Source organism: Athene noctua, chromosome Z (genome assembly GCF_965140245.1).
Source record: "Athene noctua chromosome Z, bAthNoc1.hap1.1, whole genome shotgun sequence".
Taxonomy (NCBI): domain Eukaryota; kingdom Metazoa; phylum Chordata; class Aves; order Strigiformes; family Strigidae; genus Athene; species Athene noctua.
Window position 1 is genome coordinate 47,841,246 of NC_134077.1, and position 18,879 is coordinate 47,860,124.

The 18,879-nt window shown below is 36.6% G+C and overlaps 1 protein-coding gene across 4 annotated transcripts in view; it reads left to right on the forward strand.

Moving 5' to 3' along the window:
- The window catches only part of ADAMTS19 (ADAM metallopeptidase with thrombospondin type 1 motif 19), a 148,084-nt gene that overhangs the window by 18,224 nt on the left and 110,981 nt on the right, over window positions 1–18,879 (forward strand). For all 4 annotated transcript variants that reach the window (XM_074931477.1, XM_074931480.1, XM_074931479.1 and 1 more), the window contains exon 3: window positions 12,716–12,881. In XM_074931477.1, coding sequence (XP_074787578.1) covers window positions 12,716–12,881 — 166 coding nt within the window. The remainder of the gene's footprint in view (window positions 1–12,715; window positions 12,882–18,879) is intronic.

An 18,879-nucleotide genomic window follows, 5' to 3' on the forward strand; every position in this document is an offset into this window, starting at 1 on the left:
TCAGATGACTGTCTGTCAATGGAAGATGTACCTTTGGTATTTGGTATGATCATTCTGAAGTCCTACTCTCACAAATATAATCTCATGGCATAGTGAGAGACAGGGTTCCAGAAAATTTTGCCTAGTTTTCAGTATGACTTTTGTTCATATTAATGTAGAGAGAAGGCAGTGTTTTATAATATAAGGAGCATATTCTTTTTGATTCTTTTTGATGCAGTATTTTTGAAGGAAAAAACACTCTTTTGCTGGAAAGCTTCTGGCCATTTATAGTAATGAAGAACCTAGCTTCTGTAAGAACAGGAGGTAATATTGAAAGCAACACTTCTGGTGTGACTTAATACTTTTACAGTACATTTCTAGATTTGCTTTATAGGCTGATGATTTAGCTGGCAGTGGCAGGAGGAGCATACTTGCTTATCACAGGATCATTATGAGAGATCTGGCATGATGTGTATGTGAAAGTTGCATCTAATTGGTGAAGGACATTTAGTGGGGAAACAGAAAATTCACTCTCATTTCACGAAGTTGCAGTAAAAGGACAGCTGAAATACGGCTTGTGGTTCTGTTTGCTGATGTTCAGAGAGAAGAATTCAGTTGTGGCTACAAGGATAATTGCAGTAGTAAAGCCTATTTGATCAAGCAACAGTCAAAGGCTGGTGTGTTTATCATCACACAGCAGAAACTGTGATATGATATGATTACCTTTTATAAAAACACTGGAATGAATATCAAGGAGCCAGGAAAGCCGGCCAAGGAGGAAAACATTGTAGACCCAGGATCAGGTGGATCTAAAATAATGACCATGAAGAAATTAAGGTTAGAAAATTGGAAAGATTTCCAACTTCTAGAAGAGAAAGGTCTGAAACAAATTTCAAATAAGAATAGTAAAATAATAGAGCAGCAGTTCTATCAAAACTACTTTAATGAACAGTAACAGCAAAGAAATACATTAAAAAAATAAAGGATCTGTGTTACAAGGGTAAGTGTAAGAAAGCCTCTATGTTATGATGTCTTGAACGCATAGAGGGCTGGACTTGATCTGTGGATCTAACACTAAAATACAAAGGCAATTTGCATTCTCTGTTCTAGACTCTTTCTTATCCTTTGCTAATATTTTGATACTGTAGGACTTAAGCATTGAGAATTAAGGTAGTATAATGAGAATAAAGAAATAATGCATGCTGCACATGACGAAGAGAAAATTTGATTTCATTTAGCAAGTTGAGTATAGCCGAGTCTGGTTTTAATATTCAAGTGAAATTTATAAGCCAACCTACTATTTCATGAGTGATGTATAAGTCTTTCTTTGATTTCCTGGCTAGAGTAAAGAGATTAAATGTCTTTTTATTACTTTGAGACAGTAATAAAACCCCCTGAAAATTCATTGTGCTAGATAAGTTACTAGACAAATCAGCCAATTGTTCTCTTGGCTTCTTTCAAGGCAATGTAATATGTTCAGAAAATCATGCATGACCTGTGTTAATACCAAGTGCTTCAATCAGCACTGGAGAAGTCGAGATTGTTCCCTTGATAGCAAGTGGTCTTCTCCTGCTGGGTTTTCCTCTCTTTCGCAAAATACACAGCTTTTTCATGTATTGGGGTGTGTTGTCCTTTATCACAGGTGCTGCTTAAGTTTCATGTTTTTTTGATCCTTTAAGACAGTTTAATCAACCCAGAACCTGGGGAAGAGCTTCTTCGGTGGGGGAAAGGGGATTCAAACACATATTTTCACCATCTGACAATTGGTTTATCAGTTCTGCTGAATTCTTCTGGGGATCAAAGGGCAATTGTAGGGTAGTTGAAAATGCACTGACTTCTCTGGAAACAGTGGCACAAGCTGAACAGGTGGACTCCATGAGTGATGTGACAGTATTGTTGAGAGTCTGTAACCAGTTGGTATTTCTGAGAACAGAGAGTAGTTGGCATATGAAGAGGGGGTCACTTGAACGTGATGACCAGTCTGTTACATTGCACAGAAGGCTGTGGCACTTGGAGGGACTTGTTTCAGGTTCATGAGTTTCACTGCTGATGGCAGTGGCTGAACACCTGATTTTTAAACACCACCATGAATTTAGGAAGCACATTTTGTGCTTTTGTCTAAAAGAGGCACTTAAAAGAAATGAGCTAATTTAGAATTGATACACTTTGTGTATTTTATTTACAATTTCATTTTGTGTGTAGTGAATAACTGTTTACTAGTGAGTAGCACAGTGAGTGCTGCTGGGTAATAACAATTATCTTCTTTCATCTTTGTGGATTTTTCAGAGAGTGAGGAGTATGTATTTCTCTGTATAGTCATTCTAAAACACTATAAAATGGCAAGAGAAGCAAGGGTAATAACCACTTCAGTATTTTAACGTTATTCAAAAATTACAGTTTTTTTAAACAGTATCTCCTTAAGATGGTGAACATGGTAGGTGGAGATACTGTGCTGAAAACTAGAGAATTTGTACTTACTCTGAAATTTGTGTTAGTCTTTACCAAAACAGGTGTTTGTACCTCTGTGTTCACCTTGTGAATTATGTGCCAATTCATAACACACCCTTTTAGATAGTATCTTGATTAAAAAGAAATTTAACCATACATCATGGATGCTAAAGTCCAGTTGATATCAAGTTCTGAAATGCAAATATGATATCAAAATTACACCTTTATTATGACAATCATGTATCATGGGGAGTATTCCAACTTTTCATCTTTGACATGGATTGTTGTAGATCTGGAAGACTCCATTAGACAGAAAAAGCAAGAGGTGAGAGCTTTTATGGTAAACTCAAACATTGGGACCTATGATAAAAGTGACAATGCTGAAACAAAGAACAGATGTGCAACATGAATAAGGAGATTATAACATTGTAGTGATACAGATAGGTTTTTGACATAGACGCTTGTTGATACATGTGCCTTCATAGCTTTTTCCTTCCTTTCTTTAAAGCTGGAATTAAGTGAAACACTTTAAAGCTTAGTGTTATTAATAAGTTTACCTGTAAGCATTGAAAAGCTGTTTTGAAATGCTTGAAAAATCACAGTTTGAACTATCTACGCTTATGTTAGATTTATAATATCTGTTTTTGTTGTTTATCACAACAAAATGTGTCTTCTACCTTCAAAGACATTGCATTGCAGCTGTGCAGGCAGATTACACCTTGAGGGTTAATTATCTCAGATGTGACATGAGAATTTCCAAAAGTGCCCTATAAAAGTTCTGATTCCTAAGTTCTGATTGCTATCTTGGAGGTGTGAATACTGATCACTGTAAGCTGTGGACTTCATAGCCTAATAATACAAATTATACTGAAGCATTTTTGTCTAACTTCCAAAAAAATCTAAGTCCATCACAAAGAATACATTAAACAGAACTGAGATATTTCTGCAGATGCCTTTTGCATAAATTAAAAATACATCCCAAATGTTAAAAGCTAGCCATGTAACTTAGGGTATTTATACTTTGTAAATGGCCAGTGTGTAAATAAGTCTATGTAGATTTTTTTGTGTCTTACGTGTTGGAAGTACAGTCTGCAGTTTAGAGATATGCGTTCTAATCTTAGAGGTTTGCCTTCTATCTCAGATTTTTATCTAGGGAAAGAAATGTGAGCTCATTCAATAAATTGTCACTATTTGGGACCAGTTTGGTGAGTAGGTTTTTGCAGAGCTGTGGGGTTCTTGCAGAGAATATATCCTGTCACCAACTTCCCAGTTGAAACTGAAATACCTTTTCCTAGCTTAGCTGTATTTCAGCAAAATGCCATTGAAAGAACCCAAGTCTTTCAACAAGGTAGGTTACCCATCACTGAGAACTGAATAACTAAAATTCAGAATTTGAAACTATCATGGGAAGCTTGTAGACAGCGAGTTTGGAGCATTGCTATGAAAGAATGTGTTGCTGTGAGATAGTCTTACCATCTAGTACATTTGCTGCTTCTCCACTGATCTTCAGTAAAAGAAAGGTGTAGTAACTGAAAGGTATAGGACCCTGCACAGACCAGATAAAGGGTTTTCTTTTTAGGTCTGGCAGGAAGAGCTTCCTCTACAATGAGATGCATTTTGTTTTTACTCAAAAAACTATTCTACCTAAGTTTTTTTAAAACTTTAATGTAGCATTCATGCAGTGCTAAAAAAATAGAATGTGAGTCAGAGCAAAAGTTAGTGTTGCTGCTGGAACTTTATTTTGACAGTGGTGCAGTATTTACTATTCTGTTTGGGTTTTTTTAAAGTTATGACTTAACTGCACATATAATAAAATATATACGGTTTCTGATTTAACTTTGAACTTTGAGCATAATTCAAAAGAATAGGGAAAGCTGACGTAGTAGTAATAGATTTCCAATGCACTTTTATGAAAAAAGAAAAGGAGTTGAGGAATTAATTCTATCCATATCTTGTTGCAATTCATGCAGTGGTATGTCATAAAATGGTATTATTGAATGCTCCCTGATAATCTTCAGAGTGACAGCTATACCAATTTTAAAATCAAGTGACACTTCATGTATTTCCAGATTTCAGAGAATGTCTGACAAAATTACAGATTATGTAATTTACATCCTCCAGACTAAAATGTACTTGAATAATATCTGTTGTTTTATAATGGCAGTTGAAGCATTAGAGAATTCTACTTTGCACAGAGGTGAGATGCCAACAAGTAGCTGAATGGCAATGCCTTATGTAAAGAAATTATTTCTTGTGCTTCACATCACCTGAAAGAAATATGGGCAGTCTGGCTGGCCAAAAGAGGAGATGCACACTTTGGCAGTGGAGGCACGCAGGAAGTCGTATTGCTGCTAAGAGTGTAGGAGGTTTTAGAGGTGGAGGTTTTGAGTAAGTCTGATTGTGGTGCACATTGGTAAGAAAGGTATTTGTGGCGTGGAATGGAAGAACCAAGATGTATAAAGGGGCTTCAGGCTGCAAAGTATAAGTTAGTGTTCAGTTTAATGGGAAAAATGTAGTTGTATCAAAGCAGCCTTTCTTGAGGTCCTAGTGAATGTCTGCAAACTTGAATGAAAATCAACAGGCATTTCACAATCTTATCAGTTTCACAGTTGTGACCATGTGTCATGTTGCCTCCATTGCCTTGTTTCCAAGGTACGTTAAATTTATCACAGCTCTCAAGTGATATTTAGGAGGCTGTCAACCTTTTACAGATTGGGAGATTACTATCAAATATTTGACAACATTGAATCATTTCCAAAGCTACGAATTTGTTGTCTCCTTTGAGTTCTGGTCTGCTGAAGGACAGCGCTGGACTTAACCAACAATATCTTTAAGCACTCACAGCGCAGGGATCACCAGAACAGTGTTTGTATGTCACTCGTTATAAAGTGGAAAAAAAAAATGATGCTTTTTAAAAAAAATGCCAAAGAAAGTGGAGTCTGTAAGTCATGGAAAATTAAATAATCCTCTGTCCACCCTTCAGTACCTTAGGATCTTAATAGATCCTTTTCCATATTTTTCTTATCATGGTTTTTATTAATGGTCTTGATATATTTTTGAGATTTTACCATGGTTGGAAAAAGAAGGCTAACTAGTTTACTTCCGTATCTTGTCATTCTTTTTCATACTCTAGAACTTGAATCATTCCTGCATTACCAATAACTCTTTAACAGTGTTTTTTGACTTGTAATCTTGTAAATGAGCAAATGGGAGTGGGAGAAATTGTTTTGTTTATTTCCACTGCAGTTAAAGTTTGTGCATACTGTAAAGCTACTGGTACCAGTTTGCTACTGGAGTTTGCTGTAGGCTGTGAGCATACAAACTACATGTTTGCTTTGTTCTTATGGTCTTTCTGGTTATCGGTTACACGTGTCAGAGAGAGGATAGTGCACAGGGTGGACCTTTGTTCTGATGCAGTCCAGTTGTTCATATGTATTTAACATAGATATGATTGTTTTCTCAGTATCGTCAATTGTATCAGTGGTGCAGGTGATCAGCCAGCCTGAGAAAGCTGGCTGAATATAAATTTCCTTGATGGGAAATTTCCTTGAGGGACAGGATGTCAAGATTTGAGAAGTGGAGATTTTGGAAAAAATGATGCGATTTACATATTTTTATTGAAAGATTTCTCTGTAAAAATCTCTTGAGAAATGAAAATGTTTTGAATGTGGGGTCCAAAGAGTAAGGACACAAATGCTGAAATCTATTTTAGGTACTTACATTCAGTAAAGCTAATATCTGAAATAACTGGTAAAATCTTGCAATAGATCACAAACTTGTGTTACAAAGTAATTTGTTGCACATGCAGCCCTATTAAAATATTTTTATTGTGATGGTGGTCAGTGATTGTTTGTGGTCACTCCTTAACTAGGCTGTACTTTCTTTAGATGTAATCCTGCACTGTGAAGATAGTTTGAGAATCATCGCAAATATTAGAATATTGGCAATTTAAGCAGCACTTGCCCAAATACAGCATTAATTTCTAGTAATGTGTTTATAGAGGGAGACTTAGGTCTAGAAAAGGAAATATTTTCTTTCTGACTGGGAAACATCAAATTTTGAATCTGGAGGAAATGCCAAACATCTTAGGGTTTGGCCAGCAGTTGATTAATTGTCAAATGGAAGTTCGAAGGGTAACAACCACATGGGCAGACATGATGTCTATAGTTTTTTTATCCATTGATCTCCTTTACTTCATTTTCTTTTCAACAAATCAGATTCCTTTGGATTTGTGTCCTTTCTGTGATCAGCTTACACTTCACTCTCCACCGTCAGCTTGAGAAATTCTTGCTCAGTTGGGTAAGGTTATATGAATAACAACACCTGTTCAAATGTGTCAGACTTTGCAAACCCATCTCAGTTTTGCATGCTTCATTATTCAACTTCATTTGTATCTAACAAAAATGGAGAAAGTCTTTTGTACATCAACATGAGCTTGTTTTGATAAAAGTACTCATCATGTTAAACATCATGAGAGCAGCATCCTTTAGAGAATGATTTTTGTAAAGATTCAGGGTAGTATTTATCTTAAACCAGACTGGAGGCAGAGGAGTTTGGAGGAGTTTAAGAGCCATAGAAAAATTCTACAGATCTTAAATTTGGGACTAGTAGCTGAATGCGTGCTTTTAACTCAGTAATCTCTGTGTAACAGTCTTAATGTTTTTCTGGGGCTATAAGGTATGGTATTGTGCATGTATGTGTACTTCATTAGGGCACACTCCTACCATTAAATTAAAAAAAAAAAATCCTAGAAGGGATTGGATTGAATGCTATGTTGGCAGCTGAAGGCCTGTCAACAGAGATAATAGTGACTTTCTCCCTGCCATGGCTTCTCCTAACTCTGCAGCAGAGTAGAGTGAGCAGGTAGTTGGAGAACTCCTCTAGAAGTTCCATGTGTATGCTGTGCAAAGCCCAGAAACACAGTTAACTGAAGACAGAAGTTGCTGGCATTTATGAATTGTTTCTTCAGCCTTCAGCAATGAAGGTACTTGAAGATGGAAAGCTGTAGTGTGTTTGGACAACAAGAACATGTGAAGTTCTTACCCTGTTATTTATGCAGTTTGAAAAGTTGTTTGAGCTTACTTTATTGTAGATATGACTATAATATTACTATTGCATTAGTAAGAGCTGGAGACTTTCATTTTGGTTGTGTTTCAGCTGAAGTCAGATCCTGATAGAATCATGATACTAAATTTAATTTGGACTTTTAAAGTCATGGAGAAAAACCTTCTTCAGAGTGGAATACTGATATGCGAATTAAAGATTTTATCCTCTTTAGTCAAGAATAAATCTTCAGTTCTGGGACATTTTACAAATAGTACAAAGTCAAAGATTAACAGAACGTGATTCAAAACTAGTAGGTATTGAACTAGTAAACAAGAATTGTCTCTTGCACTCTACATCAAAGAAAAACTTTTTATACTGCAGATGACATTAATGCTTCAGTGCTGATGGTTGTAATATGCTTATTAAAAAACTACATGTACATTTTCTACATTTGATAAGGATGAGTTTTACCTATGAAAAATTGTTGTTTTGTGGCCAGTATTGCTACTCGCCTTGGGCAGTATGGTGAGAGCATGAAGAAGTACAATTTTGTACAGCCTGTCCTTGCACACTGTGTGCATCTGCTTTACGAGATAGCAGAAAGTAGACTGCAGGCAAAATTTTTATCAGGGTCATGACATTGCAGTGCTATGTCCATTTATTACTGAAATCTACTTTAAGATGTCTGTTGAATGGATGAAGAGACAAAAGAGTAGACAAAACAGGGAAGGTGTAACACAGTGAGAGTCTGCTTCAGGTGAGAATTAGGAAATCTTGGAGCTACTGCTCTGTTAGGGGAACTTACAGTTATTAGGTATACCTGTGTCCATGCAAGCATGCAGCTGGTAGTAATAACCTGCAAGACGGGGACGGGTACCTAACTGTGTGGATGGCCTCTGTGGGATGGTACCAGCGACTACCCTGTGCTGGCTACAGTTGATTCCAGTGGGCTCCAGCAGACCTGCTGCAGGTCACAGCCGAGTCCCTCAGCCAAGATGGCAATGCCCCTGGGAAAAGGAAAAGGTGAAACACTGCTCAGCAGTGTGAGGAGTGAGCAAAAAGGTAAGAGAAACATCCCTGCAGACACCAAGGGTAGAAGAGGAGGATGGTGATGATGATGGCAACCACCACAGGCCACAGCATGTGGGCATGCCCTGAAGGATGCTGTAGACTCTGGAGAGGCCACGCCTGAGCAGGCTCATCCTGGAGGAATGCTGCCTTCCAGTATGAGGATGAGGGAGCAGCAGAGAGAAACTGTTAATGTGCTGATGGTACCCACTATTCCCCATGCACCCTATGCCACTTGGGGTACAGGGGAAGGTGGTGTTTTCATTTGTCTTTGTTTCTCACTGTTCAAATCTGTTTTAATTGGTAATAAATTGAATTAATTTTCTGCAAGTCAAGTTTTATTTGCCCATTATGGTAACAGCTAAGAGATCTCCCTGTCCTTATCTTGACTCATGAGTTGTTTTTTTTTTAAATCTCATTTCTTCCCCTGTCCTGTTGGGAAGGGGAAGTAGGAGAGCAGCTGGGTGGGTGTTTAGCAGCTGGCCAAGGTCAACCCACCACAGTGCTGAATTGTTTAATCAATGAAATATTTTGCTTTGCCACATCAAGCTGCAGGATTAGAAACTGCTACTATGTAAGTGACTAATGATAAATTGTAGACCACTGAGAGTCACCCTTTGGAGCTGGCAAACTAGTTTGGTTAAAGTTGAAAAGGCTTAATGTTCTGACATCTGAATTGGTATGCAAGGAAGATTATATAAGAGTTTAAAGAAATCTTTGACAATCTTGAAATTTCCTGGCTTATAACCAGTATCTAGTAACTATACGCATTAGTAGTCTTCACAAATTTACTTCACTTTTAGAAACTGCAGTTCTTTTAGGAAAGGACAACAAGAAATTGCTGTCTGTTTAGGAAAGAAATGCTGGGCAGAAAAGATTAGTGTGAGTGTTCTAATACAGATGTTAGAAATATGATAGCATAGCAGTTTCTCTTACTTCTTTTATCAGATGCAATTGCCCAGAATATTCAGATATTTTTCATTCTTCATCTGTCGCCTATGATATTTCCAATTGGATGTAAGAAAAAAACTCAGCTTTCATATTTAGAATAATTCTGATCTGCCTACTTTTTGAGATTATTGTTATATTTCAGATGTTAACTATGTTTATTTTGGGTAAGACAAAATGTTAGTTTGCTTTAAGGGCTGGTGTTTCCACATGGATTTTTTCTGTTTGTTTCTTTTAAGAAAGTGAAAAGTCTTTGGTATGATATGAGTGTATGTTGTGGAAAGCTTTCATTTATGAGGGCAAGTGTCCACTTTAAAATATATGTGGTAGATGTGAGTCTATTTCAGAGTGTCCATGCTTAGTCCCATGTAATGCTCTACATGCTCATTTGATTAAATCTGCCCTGTACTTAGGGTCTCAATCTGCTGCATAAAGTAAGTGAAATGCAGAGCAAGTACCCTGTTCATCCTTACTTAAGACGTCTGAGCAATTTTTTGCCAAATGAGGTTGTCCTGGGCTTGAAATTTACTGACATATATGTGTGCTACTTTTAGGTTTTGTTTTATTTCAGGTAAGAATCTTCAAAATGCAGGGATATATGAATGCAGGGGGAAGAATGGCATGTTATGTTACCTTTGCATAAGTCCACCAACCTGGTAGCTTTTTCAATTGCAGATGTGACCAGTGGTAGCTCTTCATATGAAACTTGTGGAAGAAAGATCAGTTTCTCAGAACTCACAGTTGTATCCTAGATGCTTTTTTTTTTTTTACTTTTTTTAAAAATCTTTGTTTTGCTGTGTATTTTCATAACATGAAGGTTTGCCATTTGAACTGTCTGAAGCCTGTATTTGGCCCTGTCATATCTGAAAACACGTTGAAACTGTGGTGCTTTAATGCATGGCTTTGATTCTCTGCTTTCTGTGTTTAGTTTTATGGTAGAAGATCTCCTTAACTCCATTTCTAATTATTAAGAAAAAATAAGGGCATGGTTGGCAAGGATATAGCTTCATCTTCCGTTCTTTAACTGTGAAATTGTCCAAGAGGTGGAGAAATAATAATAATTTTTTTCAAAGGCAGTCAAAATGATCACAGAGATTATTTGGTTATCCAGATCTGTCTCAAAATTACCCATTTGAATATATATAACTGAGGTTAATTTTATTCAGTAAACTTTATATCAGTATTCAGTTCTTCAACTTCTCTCTCAGGAGACTGGCCATAATTTTTTGAGTTCTCTACCAATGGATTAACCTTCAATTTATGTAAGGAGCTGAAGGAAGGCATAAAATGTTAGTTGTCCTAGCACAGCTTCTCAGTATGTCTAGCGGGCACAGCATCTTAAAACCTTGGTTTCATTTTGCAGCAAAAAGAATGAAGCCAGAAGAAATATGGCAAATGTGGAATGATTGAGTCTTTGTTCAAGGTGGACTAAGGCCTTGTTTTTCGTTAGGTGGACAAGGGGAAACCTGCACCACCGCCTGATGGGCTGCTATTCCTGTTCTATACCCAGAGTTTACCAGCATCTTTCATAGGCTAAATAATGATTTTTTGATCTATGATCTATGATCATATTTGATCTAATTGATCTATGATCTATTGATCACATTTGATCTAATGATCTATGTCTGAATGAAATTCAGCATTAGACATAAAAATCAAATGAAAAATAGTTTATGCATTTTACTAGTATTTTAGAACTATGCTTTTAAATAAGATTTCATTTAACATCATAGTTTATATTAGAAAAGTTAGTTGTTATGTAAAGGTAACATTATTCAGGATATATAGAAGTGGCATCTTGTAAGTGGAGGGAAAGTACCTAGCAATACATAAGTAGCCAATCTTCTAAACGTGTAACATTTAAAGCTCATGATGAAGATAAACTGACCTAAAAAGTAAGGGCAAAAAGGAAACAGAACAGCCCAACAAACCCAGCTACTCTTATGTTTCTGTACAATGCTAATGATGACCTTTGTCACTATTTTGCAGCTGGTGTCGCTGATTGAAAAACTAAATATATGCATTCACATTTATTTAATGTGAATGTACAGAGAGATTGTGTTGGGTTTTTTTCTGTTTAAAGTAATGCCCACTTACGTTTGAAGGAAATTATATTTTGTACCACCTATAAAATTTAATTTCGTTTTTCTTACTTGGATCAGAATTTTTTTTTTGATGATTTGTTCATATGTCAGGCAGAATATCCAATGTGATAATAACATCTACATAATTCCAGAAGACAGAAAATTCTTTTCTGTTTCTCTCCATTCATACTACAGGGAAACACGCAGAAGAGCTCTGCTTCTCTTAGCCATATGTGCCACATTGTTTTCTTTTTGTAGCAGAACTGTTTAATAGGTTTTTAACTTTAGAGAATGAGAAAGTCAACTGTCAGTCTTGGTGATGACATTTTCTAGGAGTTAAAAAAGCCCACAAAATCTTGCTGTCTGCAGCTTTATTCTTGATAAGAACTTGTGTGTTGGCAGCTTAACAATTTGAGCTGAGTTAGGCTTGTATGGTATTTATATAAATATGTTTTATAGTACTTTTTTAAAACTTTAGACAAACTCTTGTAATATTAGATATGCATCTGGTGTGTTAGCTTTTTATATATGTTTGTATGTATCAATATGTTGCGACAGAAGGAGAGCTAACCTACTAAATGTCTGTATTAGAATGTTTTTCTGTTTTGGCTGCTAGCAACCAAGGAGGGATTGCTGCCTTTTTTAATACTTTTTTTTTTTTTTTTTAAATTTGAAAAAGTGTATAAAGAGTATCACAAGATGTCTTTCCCAGCTTTGTAGTTGTTCAGGATGTATTCTTATGCCCTAAGTTATTTCATTAAGTGTAGTTACCTAAAAATGTGACAATACACTGAGTAATAAAACTGGTGTATAGACTTTTCTGTACATGCTGTACATATTTAAATGACCCCATGGGTCTCCCAAAGCAAACTTTTAACATTCCAGATCTTTTACTGTGCATCTGCTACTGGCATGTAGCCACCCACCCACCCAGATTTAGTTGAAATAAAAGAAATATATTCTAGTTCATTTAAGTAGAAAGGCTTGTAAAATATAAAGGTAGTCACCTTGCTGGTAAGATTACTAAAACAAAGGGTTTTCTTAAATGGAATTTTGTGGGGTTTTTCCTTCTGCAGGACTGTGCACAATTTCATACTTTCTTCAATTCTTATCTTATGTGTTCCTTTTGTTTTTCTTTGCAGATGGGGTTTATACAGATGAATGAGGACTTCATATTTATTGAGCCAGTCAATCGCACTTTGACTGTGACAGGTCATGCACACAGGGTGTACAGACGAAAAAGGTCCATAGAGGAGAAAATTACTGAAAAGCCAGTTTCTCAGAATCAGTACTGTGGTGTTGTTACAGGTAATGTACAAATCTTACCAAAAAGATCTAATGTATAATAGCAGATGTGTTTTTAAGATATGTAGATAGTAGAACCAACCCCCAATGAAAGCATATCTGATTATTCTTGTAGAAGTAATTTATGATGGACTTTGAGATTGCATGCTGAGGCTGACGTTTCACTTCCTGGAAGAGGGAACTGTCCATTGAGGAATAGATACTGCTTCTTAATGTCCAATTATATTTGAAAGTAGAAATCTTTGGGTCATATTTTTACCTCAACTTAATAATTACAAAGACAGAAAGGGACAAAAAAATAGATTGTAGTTGCTTAATTACTTACATGTGAAGTTCTTGTACTTAATTTTCCATTTTAAAACATTAGCACAGTTCATCCCAGTTTTGGTTAATAATAAGTCTTGAACTTCCAAATGGGTCTGACACGGAATTGAAATTATTTTTATAACAATGTTCTTGTTCTATGATTGACACTTAGAAAAAGTGTATGAAACAATCCTAAAGCATCTTTCTTAATGGTGGGTAGATGAAGTTATGAAGAGTTTCAACAAAAATTTGGCACATAGTGATGACTTAAATGAAGTTTTAAGTTTTACATGGAGAGAGGGAAAATTACTTTTGTAAAAGGTGATATTCTGTTGTTTCTGCTTCATCATCAGCTCTTGAAAGGGTAGAGGACATCTCAGTCTTCTGACTTCAACATGAGCTGAGGGAGTTTTTAATGTTGTTGTGAGAACTTATTTTTTCACAGGAAATAAACCACAATGAGTGCATGTTCATAGGCATTTTTTCCATGTCTTCTAACCCAATATAAGTGAGATACTGACAAAACAGAAATAAATAGCAGAGGTGCACTGACATGGCTAGGGAGCTGGATTATATGATATTTGGAGTGAGACAGAGGGAACTGGGTTATTTCAAACAAGTAAAGAAAGGTAAAGGAAGGATGCAGCTGCAGTCTTCTAGTACCTAAGAAGCTGCAAAGAGATGATGCCAGATTTTCCTTAGAGGTATGCTATGGCAGGATGAAAGACAACAGTTGTAACTTGAATTCAAGGAAATTTCAATTGGGCAAAAGGAAAAAAAACCTCAGTACTAATGCTTAGCACTGGAAAGGAGTTGCCTAGAGAGGCTGTGGAGTCCACATCCTCAGACATTTACAGAACATAGCTGGAAATGGCTCTAAGAGACCTGATCTTCAGCGCTTGCCCCGACTGGAGCAGAAGCTTGGCCTAGCTGACCTCCGGAGATCCCTTCCATCCTAAATGTTTCTGTGACTGTGTGGTTCTTCCTGAACATTTATACTGCTCTGTCTGTTTTATATGGTTACAACATAAATGTTGCAGGTTTCTTCATTTTGGAACTATTGTTTTTATAATTGAGCATCTATCCACAGGTTGAAATACAAGATGAATTAACAAAGCAAAGCTCTTTTTGTGGTTACTAAGAGGGACTAAGTAAATGACATGTAACTTCCTTCAGCAGGCTCTGTATTTCTCTTCTAGCATTACAAATGCTTATCTAAAAGTGAAATTTTTCGTATTAGCAAAAGTTGTTCACATAAGTCTAGTTATTTTTCCTTATTAATGATAAGTGAATTATAGAGGACACATGCCTGCATTTGTTTGTGGGTGAGAAAAAGAGAGGAAATAAAAAGTATGCATGATGTGTGCACTGGGAAAGGGGAGAGGGACATCTGATAAGTAACAAGACATGATGTGTATGAGTAAAGATGTAAACTGATCTGTAAGGACATTATTCTTCTTCCTTGTTCATTACCAGTTATCCTTTCACTTTCTCTTATGCTCTAAAATGCGAAAGTCAGTTTATTCTGTTCGAATAATCTTATGCCCAAGGCTCTGACTTGGTGCAAATAGTCTGTCAACAGAGCTTCAACTATTTGCTTGAAATAAGATTCATTCTCTCTACTACCAGGCTGAAATTTCAAAATCACTCAAGCTGTGCATAACTGATTAGCATCTGCTGGCACAACCTTGTTGCCAGGGTGGTATAAATATCTGCAATGTCTAACTGATGCTGTTGTGCTAGCAAGACCAGTCCCTCACTCTGCTGCTACAGATTATTTTTCTAAGCAGGGCTGCAGTAAATCACATGCATAAGAGCTCTGTCTATGCTATGAGCAATCTGCTGGTGTGATATGCAGTTAGCTAATATCACCAAAGCATTCGTGATACGGGCACAGCCTTGAAGGTGGGTTGAAGCAACAAAAATAAGCCTTTACAGCAGTATTTGAGAATTTAGAGTTAAATCATGAACTAGATAGATCAATAAAACAAAACAGATGATTATATGGGGCTCTCTGATGTTCTCAGGTTAGGCACAGCTGCCTTTGGTAGGTAGAGTTGTAGCTCTGTGACACAGAGAAACTATTATCTCAGCAATATGGCAACTTCTCAGTGATACGGACCTATCTTACAACAGGATCTTGCTTCTACAGTACTCATGTGTCAGAATATGTGCTCAGGGACAGGTATTTATGATGCTGGCTTTGAGCCAAATTGACCTCAAGGTCTGGCTACCTATCAAGCAAATGTGTATTGCCAGTGATGAATTGTAATTATTAGAAGGAATGAATGTCTGTGCTGGATGTGTTGAAGGATCACTATTGGAAATAATAGCTTTTCATGGAGAACTAGAAGAGGCAATCAAAGAAGGTATTGTCTGTTGTCCTTTGCTGGTGTGGGCTGGATTGAAAGATGCTACACAGCCAAAATTGTTTGGAGAGAACAAAGAACTTGTTTTTGTGAATGGGGTGTATTTTTGTTATTAATTAGGGGAGGGAGAGAATTGTGCCAACAGAAGCAGATGGTTTCTGGATTTCTGAGAGTGTGTGTGTATCGTGTTGTATGTGTGTGTGTGATTTATTTACACATGTGAGCCAGTTGCACATACATAGACCTCACACTTCACACCTTTCTTTAGCACATGGCCCATGAAACCTTTCAAAGCAACCACTTCACAAGTGTCTTACAGAGAAAATGTGAGAGAAGAAGGTGCTATTAGAACAAAGGACCACATTGGAAAGCTGAACTGGTTTGTGTCTACCTAATCTGAAGCTCTTGTTCCAGGCTGAAGTTGTTTCTACAGTGAACCTAACTCATTGTAAAGGCATGGGGCACTTTGGGGGAGAGGGGGTATTTACCTTCTCAAACGGTCATTGCTTTTCACACAGACTAGTGAGCAAGAGCTTTTACCTAGGATACAATAGATCTAAATTTTTAATCCCTTCTGTATTTGGGACACAGAAGGCCTCCTCTTTTATCTCCTCAGTTCTGGTGATAAAACACATACTGTTCTGAGTTATGACCAAATGGTACTTCTCCTAGAGTGATGCCATTTTGCAGGAAAAAGCCTGCTAGTTTCACTGGATCAAAAGCAGAAGTTTAACTTTGTGGGATGTAGACTGGGCAGTCAGCTGGGACATCTGTGTTTGGTTCTTACTCTACAGCCTGTTTTCATGTGATAATCATGAAATAAAATCCATAAACAATCTTGGTCATAGGTCTAGATCTATGAGATTGCACAAGATGGAGACTAGTGCTGCCTGAGGTGTTGATTTCCATTCCTTAGGTTGGAAACAAGTTGACAGTCTGCATTAAGATATTTAGATTCCTGTCCAAGCTATAGTGGAGGTACAGCTCATGGTTTCCTAAGACCCTCAATATTCCCTGCCCAACCAGAATACTGCAATTTCTATATGGCTAGGGTACCCATTTTCCCTGGAAAAATAAAGCCTGGGGGGCAATGGTGATTGCTCTGTAGTCTGGGCCTGATGTAGATGTTTTCAGGGAATGCTCTTGTCTGAGGACTTGCAAGTGTCCAGGAGTCCTGTAGTCATAGCCTGTTGGCTCAGATATTTTATGCAACCTGTGGTTGCGGTAGCTGGATTTTCAGCTCTTTTAGTTTTTTTGGGGGGGAATTTTTACTGGTTTGTAATGCTTCTTGCTATTTTCTCTTGATTGCTTATTGAATATCAAATGTACTTGCTGCAGTATTTCTAGCCTTCTTACTGTAGTACTGGAGTGTTTCTAGTTTTCTTTCAGTCAGCTGAGTTTAAGTAATAAATTGATATAGAATCTTCTTGTTTTCTATAGTTACACAAAACATAGAAGTCTTATTGCACAGATTAAAAAAATATTTTTTATTTTGCCAACGTAATTAAATTTTAAGATTTATACATCTTTAATCCCAAAAAAGCAGGGATATTTTCAGTTAATCTGACTTTTATTAGCACATGCATTATTGTCGTATGTTTTTTTGCAGGAGTTATTATCTCTTATATACTATACCCTCAATAATGAGCAAATTTTGTAATTTTTACTTATTTCTGGGAATGTAAAGAATTAAGTGGTTTTGCCCAAAACCTGCTTTACCTGTTATCTGGTGGTAATCATGGTAGTTGTTTGAATACCACTGGTACCAAAATTACTAATGCCATTTATTTAATGGTCTTAGGGAACAGCTAAAACTTTCAAATAAATGAGATCTCATGTGATAAGGAATTCTGCCAGCAATTTGGAAAAGGTTGGCTGGCCAAGAACAGATTGTCCTTTTGTTTGTTAACCTGGCAGATATCTGAGGCAAATGATGGGCACTGCCCCCCTTGCAGCCGGCTTGTCTACAGAGCTGTGCAGTCTCCTCATCCACTACAGTTCTGAAAGACAGGTTCCAGATTCCAACTGCCGTGACCTTAGTGTTTAGCACAATGCTGTATTTTATTGTGGGCTGCCTATTGTCAATTCTAAATAAAAATGCACTGCTAGCTATAACTTTTATAGAGGTGTGTTAGCAGACTTCTCTGAATGGCCATGCTAATATTAAATTTAAAGTTTTCAACCACTAGCTGCTGTTTTTTACAAAGAAGTGAACAATGAATAAACTGTGTTGCTGGAAACTACCCTGGTATCAATCACTGCTCCTGAGAGGAAGATGGATTGACCAGATGGCTTATGAGAGATCTTTTTTTAACCAAAATGATTTTGCTATTTAAACGTAGATCTATAGCCTACTCTTGCAGCATTAGATGCTTGTATGGTAAGTCATAGTTCTATAGCTTGTAGGGTGTGGGGTTTTTGGCACAAATCCTGACACTGAAGTTTCATTAAAAATTATTCTCAAAAGAGTGATGAAAACACTCAGTGTTTTATAAACCAGGCTGTGAATCCACAGTTAGCAAACATGAGTAAAGCTAGAGGCTAGCTGTACGTATAAGGCTAAGCAAGTGTCTGCAGGATCAAAATGGGAAAGGTTAAAATTAATTTTAGATAGCTTATAAATTTATAAGTTGTTTCCAGTTCTAGGCAATCAAACACCAAATATTTATTTCTGAACAATATATTATTTTATTAAATTTGTATACTTATCAGTGTTAGTAAATCTTACATTGTCACCCTTTGTACAGGAATCAGTAAGCCCCTCTAAAATGTAGCAGGGTACACTAAATCGCATGTTTAACATATGACTACAGAAAAAGATGGACAACCTGTTTTAAGCATGGATACTTTATACTTTTTACATTGAAAAGCACATATCTACGTTATATTTACATAAAATCTGTATTAAACATACATTTATATTGAATCAGGGATCCTTCTTCCACCAGTATCTTATATTTTAAAGTTATTTTGAGAGTTCAGTGACTTTTAAAGCATATTTTTAGCACTTTCCTGAAGAGTGACATTTTGTGGAGAGTGTCATGTGTTATAAAATGAAGTGCAGGAACTTTCCTATTAGAGATGAGACTGATTAATTGCAAAACATTTCCTCAAAATTTCTGAATATTTGATTGTTTCCAGGACATGTGTTTATAATTGTCATCTTAAGCATCACTTTTGTTGTAAACAAAGAGCCTAATATTCCATTGTGGAAGCTGGAAAAAATTTCACTTGATTTCAGTGACTTCAGTGAGATGAGTCCCAGAAGTTTTACTTCCTCTCAAGGGGATCTAACAGAATTTAGCTATTGCAACAGGGAGTTTTAT